This window comes from Arvicanthis niloticus, chromosome 2 (genome assembly GCF_011762505.2).
Source record: "Arvicanthis niloticus isolate mArvNil1 chromosome 2, mArvNil1.pat.X, whole genome shotgun sequence".
Taxonomy (NCBI): Eukaryota; Metazoa; Chordata; class Mammalia; order Rodentia; family Muridae; genus Arvicanthis; species Arvicanthis niloticus.
In genome coordinates this window covers 97,379,780-97,402,616 of record NC_047659.1, presented here as the reverse complement: position 1 = coordinate 97,402,616, position 22,837 = coordinate 97,379,780, and the positions used below count along the sequence as shown (strand labels likewise).

Below are 22,837 nucleotides of genomic sequence, written 5' to 3'. Positions count from 1 at the left end.
TCCTCTAGCTTTCTTTTTGTTACCAACCACCTTTTTCTCATTTTCTTTTATAAACAAGTTTGTGTGTGTGTGTGTGTGTGTGTGTGTGTGTGTGTGTATGCCTGTGTGCACACACATGGAATGCAGATGTGCTTGGCTGTGCTGGCAGATGTGTTGGAGACACAGGAGACACCAAGTGTCCTCTTCTATTCTTCTTTTATTCCCTTGAGACATGGCCTTTCACTGGACCCCGAGCCTGCTGTCTTTCAGTGAGGCTGCTGGTGCGCACGACTCAGTGGTTTGTAGCACCGGGGCTACAGTGATAGTTGGTCATGCCTGGATTCATGGCTGCTAGAGATACGAACTCAGGTCCTCATGTTTGCAAAGCAACTGTTCTTAGGCACTGGGCCATCTCCTCAGTCTCCTGTCTTATTTTCAATCATTTTTTTAAATTGAAATAATTTGATCACGAAAGCAAAGCAAAACAAAATTATATAACCAGTACATAGTGAATGATTCTCAACATATGCTAACTGGGTCTGAAGTTTTAAAGTTTGAATTATGTTGCCTGAAATTGCACACACAATTGCACACACTTTCACTTTATGATTTGTCAGCTTTGACTCATGGTACATGAGTTTTTTAGAATTAGTATCTGTACTGAAAGTACAGATAATGTGCATGGCAGCAGAGATGAAGAGCGCTGCAGTCTAGGAGGTCCTGGGAGCTCCCAAAGTGATGCTCACAGTTGTTCCACAAACGCTTCTTTCCCTCTGCTATGGCTCTGATATCCCAACACTCACGCACCAGGATGTTCTGAACAGCAGCAGACCAAACAGACATACCAAGCAAAGTGAGACATTTCTGTTTCTCACAGATGTCATCCCAGCACCCAGCAGCCGCCACAGCAGAGTGTTTGTCTTGTGATCAGGGCTGTGACCTGTTTCTAGTCCCATAACTTAACCCTGGAACATTTTTGAGGATGATGCCAACACTTTAGTCTCAGGTTCTTCAAGTGGGTATGGTGACACTCACCATGACCTCTGATGGCTACCGATTGCACATGAATTAAGTTAGTTCACTGCTGGATATAGAAGAGTTCCTTCCCACTTCCCGGCTGGGTGAGGCCTGACATACAGAGGCTCCTTGTCCAGACATGGGAAATAGTATTATCTCCTCACAGATTTCATTGCATAGGCAATGAAGTGATTCAGTTATGAGAGTGTTTTATAAGTTCTTAAAGAATTTCATGGCTGTGGATTGGTACCATTCCTAGGTATTTTCTTTTATTCTTTAACTTAACAAACATTTATACCCTTAAGCCCTGGAGACAATGTGTTTGGCTCTGAGGACTCAAAGATACCCAGTAGATTGTTCTCAAGTTTCTTCTGATGGGAATACTACTTTTAAGCTTCCACTAGGTATCTGCTTGGGCTTTTCTCTTACCCAGGAAGCTGGGGGAAAGGTGTTTGTGTTGGAGCATACTGCATGCTGCTTCCTTTGCGGGAGTCGTTGCCGAGTCCTTCCATCAATAACTGATAAGAGAAAAGACTAAGGGTTAATGGAAGGTGGCTTTGGCCTGGTCCAGCTAGGCATTTGAACAATCACACTTTCTCTCCCTGTTCTATGTCTCTGCTGTGGTCTCTTCATATTTTGCTTACACTACCCGCCCACCACCTCTGACAAAAGCTTGACCAAGGACTAACAAGGTTGTTGCTACAATTCTTTGCCCGTTCCTTTTCAGGATTATTGCAGAGTGCCTTAGAAAGTCTAGCTGTGCGCTGATGACTTCCACAGTTTACTCTACTGGATGGACACTGTCAATCCCATTCTTGCACACACCCTCTCTACTGATAACCCAAAAGCCTCTAAGCAATAGGGAAGAGACGAGGGAGTGAGCGAGGAGAGGAAGGGTCAGAGATACCAAAGGCACAGGTGATATGAGAGGGTTTAGGAAGAGGTAGGAAGGTAGGTTTCCAGGGAGATAGAGTAGGGACAGTTAGGCAGGAGGGTTAAGTGTGTTTTAGACTGGGAAGTTGGGTGAGTGCTGGATGAGAGACTTTAGCCACTAGGTGGCAGTGGAACCTTAGTCGCTCGGCTGAGCCTGCCGTGGCTCTGCCCTTGGTTTGCCGCAAAGGAAGCACTACCAGAGCCAGATTCAATATTGAACAGTGACATTGCATTATCATCTACACAGAATTCTGAAGAAAAGCAGCATCAGATACCACCAGGCATCTTTATTTATGCACCATAAAGAGTTTCAATTATGCATGATTACAACAAAGGAATTTTAGCTTTTGTTTGAATGTATCTTTCTGTCCTTAAGATGGAGAACCAAAGCTTTGAAGGGCATTTGCGTTTACCTCTACCATGCCGTCTGCCAGGACGTAGTGAAACCTAAACGCGTGACCCGAGATGAGGGTGAATCTACCCCCACAGCACAGATATTTTCTTTTTTGGGTCAGGATTAGGTGAGCTTTGGTGCAAGAGTTGGACATGCTCTCTGTGTGCGTTTACATGGAACACACTGAGGGGTTCATAAAGCAATTTCTGCCTTGACTGCTTCTGTGGTGATTGCTTCAGAGCTGAGAGAGAGTCACCAGGAGGCAAATGCATGTGTTCCTCTGTCATGGAGCCTTCATTTAGACAAAACTACACTCATCATCCCTCCCACTATGTTTTTGAGTTGATAATTTGAAAGATTCAGACAATTAGCTGAGTAGATTGATTTTTGAACTTAACATCTAAGACTTGAAGATAAAGCAATTGTAATGTTTCTCAAAACAAAAGATTTTTAGAGACTTAGACTTTTAATCATTCAAGACACAAGTAGAGATATGTTAGGCTAAAGTTTCATTATACATTGCTGAAACTTAGGCCAGTTAGTTCTTTTTAGGTGAAGCCTTCAGAATTACATTTATTTTAAAAATAAGAATTTTAATTTGAGGAAAAACAAAACAGTTTCTAAACCAGCCAGAATTCTAAAAGTGAACTGTGATGTCTTTTCTTTCCTTTTTTGGGGTGACATCTTTAGATGTTTTATTCCGTAAAATGTAGGAGAATTTGAATCTTATTTTAGTATTTTTTGGAGTCTAATTGGAACTTACTACCTTCAAAGCTTGGTTATAGAACACTGGTCACTGCTGCTGTTTTCAGGGTTTTTTTTTTTCCAATTTAACATTTTTATTGATTCCCTGGAAATTTCATATCATGTACCCTGATTAAACTCGTTTCTCCATCCTTCCATATCTCCCGTACACTGTTATGACCTGCCCCACTCAGGGAGGTAAAATAAAAAAAAAATAAATAGAAATAGAATAAACAAACCCCAAGTCCAATTTGTGTTGTCTATGTACCACTCACTGGAACATGGTCCAGCTCTCTGTGACCTGCCCCTTCCCCTGACGCGGTCACTCCAGCCATCAGTTGTGGAGAGCTACACTTCAATGTTTCCATCACACTTCCTGTCTAGGAGATGGCTCAGTCATTAAAGGCTAGGCTCACAACCAAAACTGGAGTGCTGTCTTTTCTAGAGCACCATTTTCCAGAGCACCCTCTGTGCTCTTTGGGCGGGCCCCACTTTCTCTCGTCTTTCCTGTGCTTAATTTTTCCACCGCTTCCTCATCTCTCCGCCTTGCTTCCACGCTGCTCTCGTTTACTGTTGTTTCTTCTTTTCTCTGGTTTTCCTTCTGTTCTATCTGTGCGTTCTCACCCCCTTGACTCCTTCCCTGCTTTGAGCTGCTTCTGACACCAGCACGCAAGGAGCAAGGAGGGTTAATTCTCTCATTTATTGGAAAGAGATCTCTGTTTTTCATAAGAAATTATTAAATCTAGAAAAATAGAATTTATATATGACTTTCAAAACTGGCAACACAAATCACCCTGGTCATACCCTGCTGGTCCAGAAGGGCGTCGGAAAAGGGGTGGGAGGGTGTGCCTCCCTCCTCAGTGTTGCGGGGCTAGGGAGGAGTGATGCAGGAGGGAGAGGTTTCAACAACCCTGATTCTTACCTGTCCCTCTGTATTGGTTTCTCAACCAGGCTGACCTGCTGCTCCTGTCGAGCAGTGAGCCACACGGTCTCTGTTACGTTGAAACAGCTGAGCTTGATGGGTAAGTATTAAATTAGAGCGGCTGCTTAGGCTGCAGTGTAAACTAAATGTTGTTTACTTGGCAGTAATTCTGAAACAATTTTCCTCCTGAATTTATTTGGGAAACGCTGGCTTGTCTCTTCAGCATATTTTCTTTCCGTATGTGAACATGAATAATTTTACACCAGTACACTTCAATGAGGCTCCTTTTGGGGTTTTGTTTGTTTAAATTTCAATTTCTAAGGTAAATGAGAGGGTGGGAGTAAAGGCTCCTGAGAAGAAAGGCCGAGATAATTTTAAAGGGCAAATAAAGACACACACACACACACACACACACACACACACACACACACACAGAGAGAGAGAGAGAGAGAGAGAGAGAGAGAGAGAGAGAGAGATATGAATATGACGTTGCTTTGACCCCAGCTTTGAGAGTCCAGCTCCTGACCACTTAGCTGTTCTGTTTCAGAGGATTCCACTGTCTGGCTGACATCATTGACTGCTCACGCTGTGTGGCACCGTGAATCTATATGTGCTCTGCTTACACTGTATAGGCACCGTCTATCTGTATATGTGCAACTCGGGTGATTTATTTTGCAGTCCTGATATAGGTACTGTATGAGACCTACATACAGAACATGAAGCCAAGGCTCAAACAGATAGGTAACTTCCTCAAGCTGATAAAGAGCAAAGGCAGGACTCAACTGGACAACACAAAGCACACAGTTTTAGCCAGTGTTTCTCAAGTTGTTGCCATGTTGCGATATTGGAGTAGTTCATCCTGCATAACCCAGGTTTGGGCAGGACAGGTTTAGACACAGCTAAAGCAGTGTTAAGAGGAAAATTAGTAGCACTGAAGCCATTCATACACTTGAAAAGAGAACTAGCCTCAAATCAGTTGTCCACTCCATCATGAGAACCTAGAAAATAGCAAAATAAATTCAGTGCAAGCAAGAGAAAAATTCTACAAACTTGAGTCAAACAGGGCAAAGTAAAACACTGGGACATGGTTGGTTCTTTGAGAAATCAGTTAATCTGCAAACATCAGGCAAAGCAGACAGAGAGGAAGAAGGGAAGAGACAGATGAGCAGTGTCATTAACAAATGGGGTAGTCACCAATGCATCCTGAAAATGCTAGCTGGATCATGAGGAACTGCTATAATCAGCTGAACACACATACTTTTGACAACTTAGATGAAATGAACCATTCCTCAAAAAATACAGACTATGTACTCATTATGAAACAGATTACTGAAATAGCTTTATAGCTAATAAGGAAATTAAGTTCATATGTAAGAAGTGAAACTAAACATCTTAGGCAAAAAAGGAGAAAGACTTCGAGGTTTGGGCTAGTCAAAAAATTGTTAGATTTGACATAAGAAGAGTTATTACAGAGAGTGAGGACTTAGCTCAGTGGTAGAGCACTCACCTGAGCAAGCACAAGGTTGGTTTCTCCAGAGAGAAGGGGGGTGGGCAGAGGGAGGGAAGAAGAGAGAGACTGGATTTCATCAAATTTATTTTTTGATCCATGAAAACCTTACTAAGAGGAAGTAGTAATAATGAGTTACTAACATGTAGAAAGTATTTGCAAAGTATCTACCTGAATTACCTTAACTAAATACAGATGCTTTACAAACTGAAAAAAAAACAAAAAAAACAAAAAAAAACAATGCTAGTTAGGAAATAGGCATTTTGTAACACTTCAATAAACATTTGACCAAGGGGACATACAGTGGGCAAACAAACACATGAAAAGTTACCCAACATCATTAGTGACATAAAAATGAATACCACAGTGCTCTGTTACCACAGATCTGTCAGAACCACGAGCACCAGCAACATTTCCAAAGCTGGCAGAGATTTGAATAGGCGGAGTCTCTCTCGTGTTACTGGAGGGAGCACACAGTATGATGCTCATTCTGGAAAAATAATTTGTTGGTTTCTCAAAAACCAAACATAAAAGTACCACACAACTCAGCAATTTCAAACTGGCAAACCGGACTTCTATTCAGAGAAATGAAAACTTACGTTTCCATAAACTGTATACTGACTACTTAGGGCACATGGTTTTCTTACATCAGAAAGGGAGCAATTCAGATATCTTCCAAGCGAATGGTTAAGCAAATTGAAGCATAGTGGGATACTGCTCAGTAACAAAAGGAACAACGGATTGATAGACACAGTGACGAGGCTGACTGATTCTCCAGAGGATTGTGCCAACTAAAACCAGCTAGTTCTAAAGGTCACACGGTTTCATGGAAAACAAACTAGCGTTTGTTGAAGAAAGAGTGAGGAGAGAATTCTGAGGAAGTGGGCATGACACTCTCTTTAGCATAGTATAGGAGAGACAGCCATACAATCCCCAATGGCCAATGGCCGTTAGCAGCAGCATCTGCTATCTAATGGATGTGTGTGGTCCTATTCATAAGAAGAGCAGCTCTCTGTGATCTGCCCAGGTTATTGGTTGTGCCATTCGATACCCAAGGGTTCCTTGAATTGATATTCTAAGAAGAAAGAAGGCTGCATTCTTTTCTCCATTAAAATTTCAGCTACTGTAAAAGTAGCCATGGCTGTCTTTTGCAAACCAAACTCCATAGATAGCAGGTGCCGGAGTGATGCTGGCCTCCATTTGGCAATGGTGTACCTAGTGCCAGTGTGTTCTATAGTTCATATAGTAGATGTGAGCAGGCTCGAATGAGACCGTGTTTCTTATGTTCTGTGTTCATTTGAACACAAATGTGAAGCAGATCTCTGTGTTGTTACACAGATGCACCATGGGTAGAATGCCAGCTCCAGATCATGAGGTGCACACTTGCTTTGCTGAGTTAGTATGTGGGGTGTGAGAGCCATTCGAAGCCAGGTTCTGTGGGTCTCCTCATTTAGGGTTTGTGTGTACTGCCCTCTACACAGTTGCTACCTCCCTTTCTTACACCAGAAAAGGAGCAGTTCAGTTATCTTTCAAGTGAATGGTTGAACAATAAATAATACTAAATAATACTAATAATACTAAAGTCAGAGACTGTTGGACTGTTTTATATAAAAATTCAGGTCATATCTTTCATTTTATAGGGAAACAAACCTGAAAGTTCGTCAAGCACTACCTGTTACCTCAGAACTTGGAGCAGATATTAGTAGCCTTGCAAAATTTGATGGTAAGTGCTTTAAACAGACAAAAGGAAAACATCTAAAAGCCAGAAGGCGGTATAAGAGCTAATAATCTGAGATCCTGTGGTGGTTTGCATATGCTTGGCCCAGGGACTGGCACTAGTGGGAACGGCCTTGTTGAAGGAAGTGTGCCCCTTTGGACGTGGGCTTTGAGACCCTTCTCTTAACTCCCTGGAAGCCAGTTTTCTCCTGTCAACCTTTAGATCAAGATCTTAGCTCCTCCCACCATGCCTGCCTACACACTGCCATGCTCTTTGCTTTGATGATAATGGACTGAATCTCTGAACCTGTAAGCCAGCCCCAAGTAAATGTTCACTTTTATAAGAGTTGTCTTGGTCATGGTGTCTCTTCACAGTTATGAAACCCAAACTATGACATATCCCATCTTTTTTTTTTAAATTTATTTTATTTTTATTTTTTTGGTTTTTCGAGACAGGGTTTCTCTGTATAGCCTTGGCTGTCCTGGAACTCACTTGGTAGACCAGGTTGGCCTCGAACTCAGAAATCCGCCTGCCTCTGCCTCCCAAGTGCTGGGATTAAAGGCGTGCGCCACCACTGCCCGGCATATCCCATCTTTCTTTTTTCTCTCTCTCTCTCCCTCTCTCTCTCTCTCTCTCTCTCTCTCTCTCTCTCTCTCTCTCTCTCCCTTCCTTTTTTCCTTCCTTCCTTTCTTTAAGTTAGTGGGAGAACACAAAATTCTTCAGGCATTGATGTGTGTCATTTTTGCTCATGCTAAGGGCAAGCATGGCTTCATCAAGCCACCACCTCGCACATTCATGTGCCTTCTTCTGTGGCTCCCATTCTCTTATGCCCACAGTGCCCTTCCTTTGGTAGCCTTTTGCCTCCTGGAGCTTGGCACAGACTTGCTGAGGGTAAACAAGTTGGCATTTTAGTTCCAGTCCTAGGCCTGGCCTTTCATCCAATGGCTCTATTAGACAATGACTTAGACAATGACTCCTGAAGACAGAGCTCCTATATTTTGCACAGTGGCATAATGTCTTGAAACTGATAGGCTGTTAATGAGAATCACCAATGAGAAAGTTATAGTCAGCCACCAGTTACCAAATGTTTTAGACCATGGTTTTATCATCATCATCATCATCATCATCATCATCATCATCATCATCACCATCACCACCATCACCACCATCACCACCATCATCTTCATCATTGAATTCAGCCTAGGCCTACCTCTTCAGCAGGTCCTTGCTTCTACATGTTTCTGGCTGTATTTTGTGCTAACATTATTTTAAGATCTATGGAGAGTCTCTAGATACTACCTCCCCTAGATAGCTGCATTTTATGGTACCATGACCACAAAGAAATTCCTTTAAAAGTAAAAGAAAGAAACACTAATTGTAGAGTTTTACACATCATGTAAAACGGAGGGAGACTGAGGCTTTCCCGCCACCCCTCGGTTGTCTTTTGCATCACTAACTTCAAGTTTGGCTTTGGGTTTCATTTTTCCCATATAGGTTGGCTTGACTTTTTGGAGTCTTATGAACTTAAGACTTTTCTTCTGAGGTGTTTTCTTTGGGGTTTATTGAGAAATAATGAAGATGAAAGGTCTTGGCAGTGCCCCTTGAGTTAAAGGTCAGGAAGTTTATATAAATCTTTTCCAACACACATTTTAGAATGTATATGGTCGATGCTTGGGATTTGCTTGTAAATTCTGCCTGGATTAATCTCTCTTAAATGACTGTTGTTGTAATGACTGTTTATAGAAAAATATTCTTCCAGATTAAGATTTAATTTAGAGGAGTAGCTAGGAAACTTTGAATAGCCTAAGAAATATTTTGATTATAACAAAACAAATTACGAATTTTCTAATGAAATAATTTTTTCAATGAAATGTTACTGTTATGTAAATCCAAGAAAAGTAGATTGTATTCACAAATCAAAACTCTTCTTAAAATACTGTGTTGACTGTTTATGGAGCCCTAAAAAGGCAATCTGAATATAAGTTGCCATCACTCATTTCTTCCCTGGCAGAACTGTACCTTTATACCTTCATCAGCCTATAATGAGGCACAAACCTAAGAGTTTTAGTTTTCTAACCATTAGGAAACATAAAATGGTTGTTTTAACCATTTCCTTCCTTTACATAGATTTTGACGCAGGTAGCCTAGACTACAATGCTTTTATAAGCAACCCTGTACTCTCAGTGGTTGTGAACACAGCAAAATTAATTTCCTGATCATGCAAATTCTGAGGTGGGTGGGGTATATGACCCCATTTTGTAGCCGTGGAACTTGAACTAAGGGTGAAGTTGAGATGGAGACACAGTACCTCTTACCCATTTTTCCTTTGGTATTTCATGAGCCTTGATGTTATTATAAGGAATATTAGGAAATGACAAATGTGACTATTTGTTGAGGGGTTCCTGACATGACCACCTGGCCTGCCATGCTTGCAACATCTGATCCTGGCATCTTAGGATTTTCACAGAGAAAATGACAAGTCTTTTGGAAGCCCAATCTCCAGTGTTGTGGAACCCACATAGAGCTCCTGCCTCCTCAGGTCAGAGGCCACACCTCTTCTTTCCACTGGCATCTTAACCCTGCTTCTCAGGATCTGTGCAGGTTCTTGACAACTACTCAGGCCAGAGACCATGCTTCTGTCACCTCCTGTACCTTAATCCTACTATCTTTAGGCTCACACCTGCCACCCAGGCACACAGTCTCTACTAACTCAACTAAGTACCTGCCAATGAGGTCAGAAGTCACAGTATAACTTAGCCTAGCTAGGTTCACCTCGGCTGCCTCACATTCAAATCAGGACTGAGTAACCCCCACCAAACTTCAAACCTCACCCAGATGATCCAGAACCAGCCAAGCTCCAATTACAGCAAGCAGAGACTTAAACGTCCACTTAACACAGCAGCATCAGAGACCCATACCAAAGACTGCAGCTGATGAAAGATGTACAAACCAATGTAAAAACCAACATTTGAGAAATAACTCAATGGGTAAAGTGCTTGACGCACAAACATGACTAGGAGTTAGATCCCCAGAACCCATGTAAAATTCAGATGGGAGTGGTGGCCCACTTCAATCCCAGCATGTAGGAAGCAGAGACAAGAACTGTGGCCAGCCAGACTACCTGAGGTGGCGAGCTCAGGGTTTAGCAAGGAACTCTGCCTCATTATACAGGTTCACATCCATGAACACAAACATGTGAGCACACATACACTCTCACACAGCACACATACATGATTCCAAATGAAAGCTATCTGGACAAAACTCCAAAAATTAATTGAAAAAATATATATTCAAAGAACGTTACAGAGGGCATGGACAAAGTCCTGTGGGGATTTAAAGAAGACAGTGATAAAGTGCTGAAAGAATTCCAGAAGCCTACACACAAGCATATACCCAAATCAGGAAGTCAATTCAGGATATGAGGATAAAATTCAGTGAAGAGATTGAATTGCAGAAGAAAATTCAAAATGAAATTAAGCTGGAAATGAAGAATTCCACAAGTGAAAGAGAGGGCAGTGGAAGCCTTGCTAAGGCATCGTATAGTGGTGGAACATCAGCCCCAAACCTATCACTGGAATTGGATTATCCAAACAGAGAAAGTGAATGCCTAGCACCCAGAAGCCGGCAGAACAACACAGCCTATCGCCATCACTCTTGGCTGACTGTTGCCATCATTGTTGGCTGACTATCACCATCACTGTTGGCTGACTGTCGCCATCAGTCTTGGCTGACTATCACCATCAGTCTTGGCTGACTGTTGCCATCAGTCTTGGCTGACTATCACCATCAGTCTTGGCTGACTGTTGCCATCAGTCTTGGCTGACTATCACCATCAGTCTTGGCTGACTGTTGCCATCAGTCTTGGCTGACTGTTGCCATCAGTCTTGGCTGACTGTTGCCATCAGTCTTGGCTGACTATCACCATCAGTCTTGGCTGACTATCACCATCAGTCTTGGCTGACTGTTGCCATCAGTCTTGGCTGATTGTTGCCATCATTGTTGGCTGACTATCATAATCACTGTTGGTTGACTATCACCATCACTGTTGGCTGACAATTGCTCTCACTCTTGGTGACTATCACTATCACTGTTGGTTGACTATTGACATCACTCTTGGCTGAAGATTGCCATTACTCTTGGTTGCTCATCAGAAAACGAACCTCATGGATTTGTTTATAGAACACAGAACAATAAAGCTCTGGCTCATGTTCAAAGCACTAGAAGGTACCAGAAGGTATTGGCAGGTACTGTGTAGCTTTGGGGAAGAAAAGTCATCAATGATTTTACCCAGCTGTAGATTATATATACAATATATATACATACATATATATACATATATATACATATATATGTATATATATATATATATATTTATATTACTTACACATGTCCACTGCTATGAGAGTATTCTGAGGGTTATCAACCACTTTGGGATGAATTTGAGATCTGCTTTGTTGGAAGGAATACATGCTTGGTGGTATATAAACTTGGCTAAAAGCTAGGGAGGTCATTGGCTGTACAGAATCTGCCACTGAAGCTTTGGTAAATTGGACATGCAGTTAAACTACCCTTTGCAGTGGGCAACCGTCAAAGCTGGGTCTTGCAACTCATCAAGGTGCTGAGAATAAGTGACCATTGAGTGCTCAGCCCTAAACAGGACATCTTTATCACCACCTTCAAATCCGAGTAGCATTGTGGAAGAGAGGGTGGAGAGACTGTAAGAGTCAGAGACTGGGAGGAGTTCAGTGAAACATCATCTTTTGGAAAGGAGCTGGCTGTTTCAAATATGAACAGACTACCTGCACAGGATTTGTAGGCACACAGCAAAGGAAAACAGAAAGGGGCTAATCACGAAGAAAGGGTTAATAGAAGTATTAGAGGAATAAGAGAGGGTTTAGGGGTATGAGTATAATCATGATTCCTTGCATACATGTACAAAATGGCCCCAAATTAAAAGTAAGGTAAGCTGATTATGAGAAATCAAGGGTATTTCTGTATATTTCAAAGTATTGAAGTTCTCAGTTCCTTAATTTCATCAGGATCAAGAATTTAGAGGTACTGTCCAAACCCAGACTAGGAGCAGGTTTTGGTAGGTGAATCTGTTTAGTTGAAGAGTTCCCATACAAATAAATATTTTATCCATTTCAAATATCTGATAAATAATATATAGTCTGTTGAACTTTATAAAAATATGATTATAATTTGATCTAATAATATTATAATATATACAAAATTAGTTTGACTAGACTTTTCATGGTGTCTTATGGGAATCAAACAACTTTTATAAACAAACACATGGAAATATTTGGTAATTACATAGTTGTAAACCAGATGTTTTTACACCTTGGGGAAATCCTCTAATATACATGTGCTTGAATGTGTTCAAGAATCTTTTGTATATTGTTACTGACTGGACTGTGATCTGTGTTTTGCAACTAGTGACACGTTTACATATTTTGTGTGACTGTTAATACCAGTTCTGAATTATTAGATCAAAGAGTCACAGAAGGGGTGACTCTTTAGTTAGGAATCTTTGTGTATTTTGTGGTCTTTTCAGTAAAGAACAGCATGTGTATAATTCAAACAAAGAAAAATGACATCTCTTCTTGGTTAAAATATATAAATAAGTAAATAACAAACTAAGTAAGTAAGTAAGTAAATAAATAAATAAATAAACAAATGGGATTGGTTAGCACCTTGTGACTTTACAAAACTTACCGGAAAACTCTTCTAGTCAAATGAACAAAAGTTCAGTCCAACACAACACAACTGATACATGGGACCATAGATCTCATTGAAAGACACGAAGAACAATTTCCTTTTGACTGGTGGTACTAATATGGCCATTGTGGTGTTAATATTGGGTGGCTTATGACTCAGTGTTGAGAAGGTTGTACAGGGGCTTGGCCTCCAAGAACTCAAATAGAATCCTCTGGCTTTAGAAATTATCTTTTTAAGGGAAAAAGTTATTTCAGTCATCAGATCAGCAGTAGTTGGGTAATCGCCTAAACATTGGGAAGTTCTTGGCTAGGGAGACTCTTAACCAGCAATAATTGTACCCTAGTAATGGTAGCCTGTCCTGTAGAAGAGTTGCAGTGGACAATCAAGAAACATCACTAATAATATGCAAAAAAGTAAAGCTAATTTGTTTTGGAAAATTTGGGGATATTGTGTACTAACAGTTTTTATTGGTAAACTCCATATTTCCTCTCTGAGTAAATAGTTTGAGAGACTTATCAAATTGGTAGCTAAGCAGTAATCCAGCAGGCTGAATTTGGAATTTAAAATGTCTTGGAAAATTCAAAATATGAACTTGTAGATTTTGCTCAGTATAGATCTTCCTGTGTCATTATAATGGATGAACTAGGAAGGGGTTTCTTTTCTCTTTAGAGGGAGAAATGTGATTAATTACTTTGATTATGTTTACACTAAAATGATTGAGGCACCCCATACCCCGCTAAGATTGACTATGTGAGAGATGATCCTGTTTTACCCCAAAATGGCTTTCTCACACCTTGCAGCCATTTCCCATCTCCTCTTTGGATGGAATTAGAAAGAAGAAAGCAGGGTCCCAGGATAGCCTCTCTTGGTTCTTATGCTTTGTTGGTGGGAAATATTTTTGTTTGTTGCTGATGAGCTTTAAGGTGACAGCCTGTTTTCATCATCCTACCTGGCTTCTGTTACAGTTAGGTAAGACTAAGATATTTAGTATTCAAATCCCATTTTCATGATTCCTGTCAAAATATACCTATCTTTCAATTTATCGCAGATTTACTGTAATGCCTATGTCATCTCTCAGCTTCTTTCCTTTTGAAGGAAAATTATGTGTTTGAGTATTTTATTTGCATGTATATACCATGCGTGTACCTGGTGCTCTTAAATGCAGAAGAAGGCATCAGGTCCTCTGACAGTGGAGTTAAAGCTGTCCTGGGGGTGTAGGTCACCGAACATGGGTTCTCTGTAAGAGCAGCAAGTGCTCTTTCTTAGCTACTGAATTACCTATCCAGCCCCCACAACTCCTTTCTTGTAACCATTTTTTCAATTATGTCTCCAGTAAATGTTTTAAAGATTTTGTTACGTAGACAGTACAGTAAGTTGTGAGGATACACAGAGATGAGCGTAGTGTTTCCCACAAAGGAAGCTGGTCACCCCTTTGGAAAGAGAGGAAGAGAAATGGGAACTTGCCTATTTTATGCCAATAGAACTAAGAAATGGGGAATAGCATTTTCTTTCTTTCTTTTGTTCTTTCTTTCTTTCTTTTTCTTTTTCTTTTTCTTTTATTTTGTCAGGTAAAAAATACTTTGGCTTTGTTTCCAATGTTTTGTTGTGTTGGGACCCTGTGTTTAGAACTTGGAGCAGTGGGGGCCACACTCTTAGAAAGCTGTGCTGAGGTTTGGCCTCCAGAAGCTCATATTAAACTTGGCCCTATCGTCTCTGTGCAGAGGCACCCTCAGTGTGAAGCCAGATGTGAGCATGTCTTCTTGCTGGACATAGTGAGCCAAAATATTCAAGGTTGAATTTACCTCCTTGTCAGCCTTTGCTTACGACACTGAAAATGATCAAACGGATCTGCCTTTTATATTGTTACTGGCAAAGACATGTATCGTGTTGTTTTTTGTTCAAAGAGCATTTGCTTTTGAACAGAGGCCAAATTTAAAGTTTGGGAAATTGAGTCTTGGGTGAAGAGACTGGAATACACTTCAAGGGCTTCTGTCAGCCTGTTATTTGTGCAGGTTTTTCTGGTGAGACCTCCTCAATTCAAGGTTATGTGAAACTCGGAAATAAAAGTTATTGGTCAAGGAAAAGATGATCACAAAATCCGAGAATTTAGAAAAAGCCTCTGGGGTCACAGCATAGTTTTCCAAATGATTTGAGCCAGTTCAAATCAGTTTTAATTTACTTTTAAATAAACAAATAAGCTATAACGAGAGCTAACCACAATTCAGCTACTTGGTCTAAGAAGCAACCTTGTGTAGGTTGTTTGTCTCTTTGAAATCCAGGCTAGCAGGCTTTCACTTAGTACTAACTGTCTGGGAAGGCCCAGAGAGTGACCAAATAGAGGCACTTTAGGCCAGTTTTTGTTAATTAGGAAATGGTAAAAGGGGGTGGGTTAGAGAGGGTTTCTTTTTTGTGTTTTTGAAATAGGAGCAGCCTGGCTGGTCAGGAGTGGTCAGGCTGCTTAAATTCTAGCTGCATCTGCATCTATGTCTATGAGCTCCAAAAGGAGAGCAGTATTCTAAGAAGGACAGGCAATGCAGGAAGCCTGCCAGTATCAGAAGGTGGCTTGGAGGGGGGTGGGGGTGGAGGGGGGTGGGGCGGGGCGAGCCATCTGCTGTGCTTTAGTTCTTCGGTCTCAGGAGAAGGCACAGTACCCAGCTCAATGTTACTGTGTGGCCTAGTGGGAGGTCATTTGCCGCACGTGTCCTTGAAGGGAATTGTAGGAGAAGCAAATTGCTTTTCACACACTCCTTCCATAAGGTGCCACTCTTAAGGTTTTCAGTACAGTAATAAAAAGCTGACCTAGATGGCATCTTGGCTTCGCTGGTCTCCTCAGCCAATGTTGAATATTGATGCCTCCCCCTTTTTTATTTTCCAAACTGCTTTTTTGGCTTCTGGTTTTAAAATGCACTTTTGTGGCTTGTGAGACAGCAAACTGCAAACTCCCAAGATGCTAGCTAATCTCTCTCTCTCTCTCTCTCTCTCTCTCTCTCTCTCTCTCTCTCTCTCTCTCTCATTGGATATTTTCTTTATTTACATTTGTTTTTCCCTTTCCAGGTCTCCCCTTTGGAAACGCCCTATCCCATCCCCCCTCCTCTTGCCTCTATGAGGGTGCTTCTCCACCCACCCACTCCAGTCTTTCCACCCTGGCATTCCCCTACACTTGGGCATTGAACCTCAGGCCCAAGAGCCACTCCTCCCACTTATGTCCAACAAGGCCATCCTCTGCCACATATGCAGCCAGAGCCATGGGTCTCTACATGTGTACTCTTTGGTTGGTGGTCCAGTCCCTGGGAGCTCCAGGGGATCTGGCTGGTTGACACCATTGCTTTCCTCATGGGGCTGCAAACCCCCTCAGTTCCTTCAGTCCCTTCTCCAACTCCTCCATTGGGGATGCATTGCTTAGTACAATGGTTGGCAGTGAGCATCCACCTCTTTATAGGTCAGGCTCTGGCAGAGCCTCTCAGGAGACAGCTATATCAGGCTCCTGCCAGCATGTACTTCTTGGCATCCACAATAGTGTCTGGGTTTGGTGACTGTATATGGGATGGATCCCCAGGTGGGGCAGTCTCTGGATGACCTTTCCTTCAGTCTCTGCTCCACACTTTGTCTCCATATTTCCTCCTGTGAGTATTTTATTCCCTCTTCTAAGAAGCACTGAAGCATCCACACTTTGGTCTTCCTTCTTCTTGGGCTTCATATGGTCTGTGAATTGAATCTTGGGTATCCAAGCTTTTGGGCTAATATCCACTTATCAGTGAGTGCATACCTTGTGTGTTCTTTTTTGACTGAGTTACCTCACTCAGGATGATATTTTCAAGTTTCATCCATTTGCCTAAGAATTCCATGGAGTCATTCATTGATTTTAATAGCTGAGTAATATTCCATTGTGTAAATGTACCACATTTTCTGTATACATTTGTCAGTTGAGGGACATCTGGGTTGTTTCCAGCTTCTGGCTGTTATAAATATGGCTGTCATGAACATAGTGGAGCATGTGTCCTTATTACATGTTGGAGCATCTTCTGGGTATATGCCCAGGAGTGGTATAGCTGGGTCCTCAGGTAGTACTATGTTCAATTTTCTGAGGAACCACAAGACTGATTTCTAGAGTAGTTGTATCAGCTTGTAAACCCACCAACAATGGATAAATGTTCCTCTTTCTCCACATCTTCGTCAGCATCTGCTGTCACCTGAGTTTTTGATCTTGATGCTAGCTAATCTTACCTCTGATTCTGATGTGAGCCAGACATTTCCACTTTGTCCTCCATCTTCCCCTTTCCCTCTTCCCCTGTCTCCTTTCCTTCTTCCCTCTGCTCTTTCCCAGCATTCCATTCTTCTGTATATTTGTTGTCATTGCTTCTAAAAATGTAGCCCACTTGTTTGCAAATGTATATGAATCTAATAGTTACATCTTGTGAAGGGTCTATGAAAATCATTTATTTCCCCTTTCTATCCAGACAACCCAACTCTGACTGTCCATGTTCTGTTTGAAATAATGGAATGAACCAATTCATTAATTTGGAATGAGCATTCCCTTTCTTGGAATTATAAAAACAAACACAACATTAACAACAACAACAAGAACTACAACAACAACAAAGAAATCTCCCAAAAGGAACATTTTCTGGCTAGGTTGAGCAAGCTATGTGATGCCTTTGAGAGTCCACAGAATTCTGAATCAAATCAACATAAGAGGCATGGGATCCTTGAAAGGAGTCTTAGCTTATGGAGCAAATGAAACCAGGTTTCTTTGGGGTGTGGTATTCTAGGACCACCAAGTCCTTACTATGAACATAGAAAACTGTTTAACTTTTGTTGTAAAACCAAAACTATGGCATCTTATTTAACTCTTTTGGCAGTTCACAGAACAGTGAAAAAAAGTGGATATCTATCATTTTATACTTGTAAAAAGTCATCTTGGTATATCCTAATAGTAAAGATGAGTACTTTAAAAAAAATTTAAGGGAAAAAGTCTCATGTATCTTGTAGGCTCTGTTCTTATTTGGTCAGTATAGACAATCTTGCTTCAAAATATGATGGATTTTATGTTTTTTTTCATGTTCCAGCTTATTTTTTTCCTAGGGAAGTCTTGCATATGAAACAGCATGCTTTCTGAAAGAGAAGGACAATGCCTTGCATTCAACAGTAGAGTGGTAAATAGCACGGTGGGTTTCTGGAGCAAGCTTGCAGTGGGTCTGATGAGGCTTTTTATTTTCCAGGGATTGTCATTTGTGAGGCGCCTAACAACAAGTTAGACAGATTCTCTGGGGTTCTCTCTTGGAAGGACAGCAAGCACACCCTAAGCAACCAGAAGATAATCCTGAGAGGCTGTGTCCTGAGGAATACCAGCTGGTGCTTTGGAATGGTTCTTTTTGCAGGTATAGTGTGTAGACCAGGGCCATCTCTGCGTCGTCCCTTCCCACAGCATTCCTGGTTCTCTATGGATGTGAATGTGCACAGAGTTTTTATTGAGTGCTGAGCATTGGCTCCTGAGTTGATCCCAGATTGTGGTACCCCCAGAGGAGACAATAGTACTCTGAATATAATCCATGTGGTCCCAGTGTGTGGGAACCACTGATATGTTGAACTCGTTCTTAAGGATGCTGAAGCCTTCAGCATCTGATGGTATCTACAACCTACTGTTCTGTTTCTTTCTCTTTCACCCCATCATATAAGCCTCATCTCCTAGTCTGTATAGTAAATGTGCCCTTAAAGTCAAAGATCAATATGAAAGAAATTCCCTCCCTCCACTGCAGCCCATGTTGCTTGTCATTTGAAAAAGTCAAGAGACTGATTTGAGAAAAAGCCTTCTTGGAGAGCAATCATTTCTGTTTGTTACCAGGATAGATGGGTCTGAAGGTTTCACTTAGTAGGGCTAGGAGGGATGGAGGGAGGGAGAAAGGATGAGAGAAAGGGAAGGAAGGTGGGAGAGAGGCAGGTAGGAAGGGAGATTTTCCCACTTTTTCTTCCCCCCCATTTTTCTTTTTCTTATTGTTCACTAACAATACATCGGGACCACAGCCTTCCCTCTCTCCATTCCTCTCAGTTTTCCCACCACCTTCCTTCCCCCCAGGATCCATTTTCCTCAGTTTCCCTTCAGAAAAGACCAGACTTCCCAGAGATATCAACTGAACACAGCATAACTAGATACAATAAGAATAGACACAAACCCTCACATCAAGGCTGGACAAGGCAACTCGGTAGAAGGAAAAGGGTCCCAGTACAGACAAAAGAGTCAGAAACCTCCCTGCTCCCACCACTAGCAGTCCCACAAAACCTCAAGCTAAACAACCATAATATATATTATCCATAGGACCTACTGCTGGCCCATGCAGCTCTGTGATTACTGTTCCAGTCTCTGTGAGCCCCACTTAGTTGATTCTGAGGGCTGTGTTCTCCTGGTGTCTTCGACCCCTCTGGCTCCGACAATCCTTCCTCCCCTTCTTCTGTGGGGGTTTCCCAAGCTCTACTAATGTTTGACTGTGGGTCTCTGCATCTTCTCTGATCAGCTGGCAGAGGAAGTCTCTATGATGTCTACTTGGTCACTGATCTATAAGTATAGTATTATAGTATTATAAGAATATCTATCATTAGGAATCTATAAGAATATCATTAGGAATCATTTCATTGTGTGTGTGTGTGTTTAATTTGCCGATTGTGTTTGGTTCTATCCAGTTTCCTGGCCTTCCGGGAAGTGTCTGGAATGGGCTCTCTCTCATAGCATAGGCCTCAAGTCAGACTAGTCATTGGTTGACCACTCCCATGAGCTCTGAGCCACCATTGCCCCAGCACATCTTGTGAGCCGGACAGGTTGTAAATCAAAGGTTTTGTGGCTGGGTTGGTGTCCCAGTCCCACTACTGGAAGTCTTACTTGGTTACAGAAAGTGATGGGTTCAGGCTCTGATCCTACATTAATTACTAAGAGTCCTCGCTAGAGTCATCTTCATAGGTTCCAGGAAGTTTCCACTGTACTAGGCTTCCACATCACACCTCTAATGCCCTTTCCCCAGTTTCAGTCACCTTTCCCCATCTGATCCCTCCTGCTCCCAACCCTACCTGCTCCCAGTCCACGTGCAAAATCTATTTCCTCGTCCTAGGAAGATCCACGCATCTCCCCTAGAACCCTCTGTGTTATTCAGCCTCCCTGGGTCTATGTAGTGCAGTGTGATTTCCTTTATTTAGCAGCTAATATCCACTTACAAGGGAGTACATCTGTTTGTTTCTCTGGGTCTGGGTTACCTCACTAAGGATGTTTTTTTTTTTTCTAGTTTCACTCATTTGTCTGCAAATTTCATGATGACATTTTTTTTAAACATCTGAGTAATGCTCCATTGTGTAAATGAACCATATTTTCTTGATCTATTCCTTGGTTGAGGGATACCTAGGATGTTTCTAGTTTCTGGCTATTATGAATAAAGCCACTATTAACATGGTTGAGTAGTGTCCTTATGGTAGGTTGGAGTGATTTTTGTCACCCACCATTTTTGTCTTCATTTGCGTGAGTCTGGGGTAGCATTTTCCTTCTCAGGAACAATAGCACAAGTTGACAAAGCCATTCAAATTCTACTCACAGCTTCATTTTCTAGCCTTTGATTAAAAAAACAAATTCTGTTTATTGTGATACCAAATTAAGATGTGTTTTGTGTCTGCTGATTATATGTATAATTGAAATCAAATTGTTTTTCTTAACTGACTTTTCTTAACAACAACAACAGCAACAACAACAAAAATGCTCATTAAAGACTCAGTGTGTTCTAAAACTGGGAAACGCCCTCCTAGTTGCTGCTAAATGCCCTCAGCTGTGGATCTGAGCACTGCTTTTTCTCCCAGGATTGCCGTGTGTAAAAACCCCAGCTAATCTCTAGAAATGAAGCAGAGTCGAGCTTTTGTGTGAGGTTGAACCTAGTTTCATGATTCTTTCATCAGATGCTTTTTTCTTTAAAAAATTTTTGATCTATCTATCTATCTATCTATCTATCTATCTATCTATCTATCTATCTACCTATCTATCACGTATTTATTTTTACTTATTCACTTTACATCCTAATTGCTTCCTCCCTCCCAGTCACCCCTTTTTACAATCCTCCCCCCCAATCCCTTCTTCTCCTCTGAGCAGGTGGGGCCCCCTTGGGTATCCCCCCCACCCTGGTACATCAAGTCTCTTTGAGGCTAGGCACAACCTCTCTCACTGTGGCCAGACAAGACAGCTCAGGCACAAGAGTATATCCCACTTACAGCCAACAGCTTTTGGGATAGGCCCTGCTCCTACATATGTGCAGGGAGGCCTGGCAAAGGATACTGTCAATAGGACAAAATGGCAGCCTATGAACTGGGAAAAAACTGCCAACCTTACATCTCACAGAGGGCTAATATTCAAAATTTGCGAAGTTCTCAAGAAGCTAGATACCAACAACCCAAATAACCCAATTAAAAAATGGGGCACAGAACACGCACAAGAATTCTCCACAGGGAATCTTAAATGGCTGAGAAGCATTTAAAAGAAATGTTCAAAGTCCTTAGTCATCAGGGAGATGCAAATCAGAACAACTCTGAGGTTCCATTTTACACCCATAAGAATGGCTAAGATCAAAAACTCAATAGACAGCACATGCTGTCGAGAACGTGGAGCAGGTGAAACACTTCGTCATTGCTGGTGGAAGTGCAAACTTGTACAACCACTTTGGAAATCAATTTGGCTGTTTCTCAGCAAACAGGGACTAGATCTACCTCAAGACCCAGCTGTACTCCTGGGCTATACCCAAAAGATGCTCCACTGTCCCTCAAAGACACTTGCTCCACAATGTTCATAGTAGCTTTATTCATAATAGCCAGATGCTTGTTTTCATTGGTGAGGTAGATAAGTCTATGGTTATTTATGTTGTATTTTCATCTTTCTTGCAGAGAAGTAAAAAGCCAAGCTTACTCAGACATTTCCTGTACTTTCTGTTAAAGAGCATGGAGATCTCAAACGGTTTCCGCATCTGAAAGGTCTTTTGGGAAACATTCTCTTGTTCAATCCCTGTTATCACTGACATGGGGATGCCTCATTCCATGGAAGGGCTCATTGCATTTGTATAATATTGTTCTGAATGACTAGTTCAAGACTCTGAGTCATATTATATGTGCTAGGACAGCTGTTGAGAGCCACTTCTGAGGGATGTTGAGGAGGGTTAAGGTCTCCTTCATAAAATTGTCTCTGGGGAAATCCTCTTATATAAATGGAAGGAGGTGTGTTGAACAGAAGTTTCCAGAGTAGGGATCAAGCAGATATGGGTTCAGGTTGTTTAGGAACTCTAGGCTCTAATCCCCATTATAAGACTTTCTATGCTCTTCCCTCTGTGGTAACACAGGATAATCATGAGCACACTAGAACACATTGCTCAGGTGCAATGATGATGGGCATGGAAGAGGATGCTGGATGGTATTTTTCCCATGCCCACTGTTTTTACCAACAGTTTTGAGCACACTGACCACTCTATGGGCTGAGCTAGGAAAACTGGACTATTCTCTGAACTTTGGGGAGAAGAAAGGGAGCTCTCTCTTCTTTTGTGCTATGTCCTGGGTGTTCACTTTTAGGGCACATTGGTCAGGTAGACATTTGTAAAGCAGACAATACCTGAATTGGCTTTAGTTCATAGAGAGCTTAGCTAGAATACTGGCAAGCAGAGGAATTCAGTGTGGTTTTTGTCCACGTCAATCCTGAATAGGTGGGTACCATGAGTACCCAAGTCTTGAGACATTTGAACAGGAAACAAGTTCTAGTTGGTTCTTAGATCTTGTGAAACTGAATCTAGAATTAATTATTAACCCTTCTTCTTTTAAAACGCGAATTATACACATTGATCAGGAGATATGGAGATAGAATTCAGAGGCATGGTTTACTTTACAAATCTATCGTTCATA

At 41.6% G+C, this 22,837-nt stretch overlaps 1 protein-coding gene across 6 annotated transcripts in view; it reads left to right on the top strand.

The window, feature by feature from the left end:
* The window catches only part of Atp8b4 (ATPase phospholipid transporting 8B4 (putative)), a 172,545-nt gene that overhangs the window by 74,771 nt on the left and 74,937 nt on the right, over positions 1-22,837 (top strand). For all 6 annotated transcript variants that reach the window (XM_076929685.1, XM_076929687.1, XM_076929686.1 and 3 more), the window contains 3 exons: positions 4,019-4,089; positions 7,137-7,219; positions 18,154-18,312. In XM_076929685.1, the coding sequence (XP_076785800.1) occupies positions 4,019-4,089; positions 7,137-7,219; positions 18,154-18,312 (313 nt within the window). The remainder of the gene's footprint in view (positions 1-4,018; positions 4,090-7,136; positions 7,220-18,153; positions 18,313-22,837) is intronic.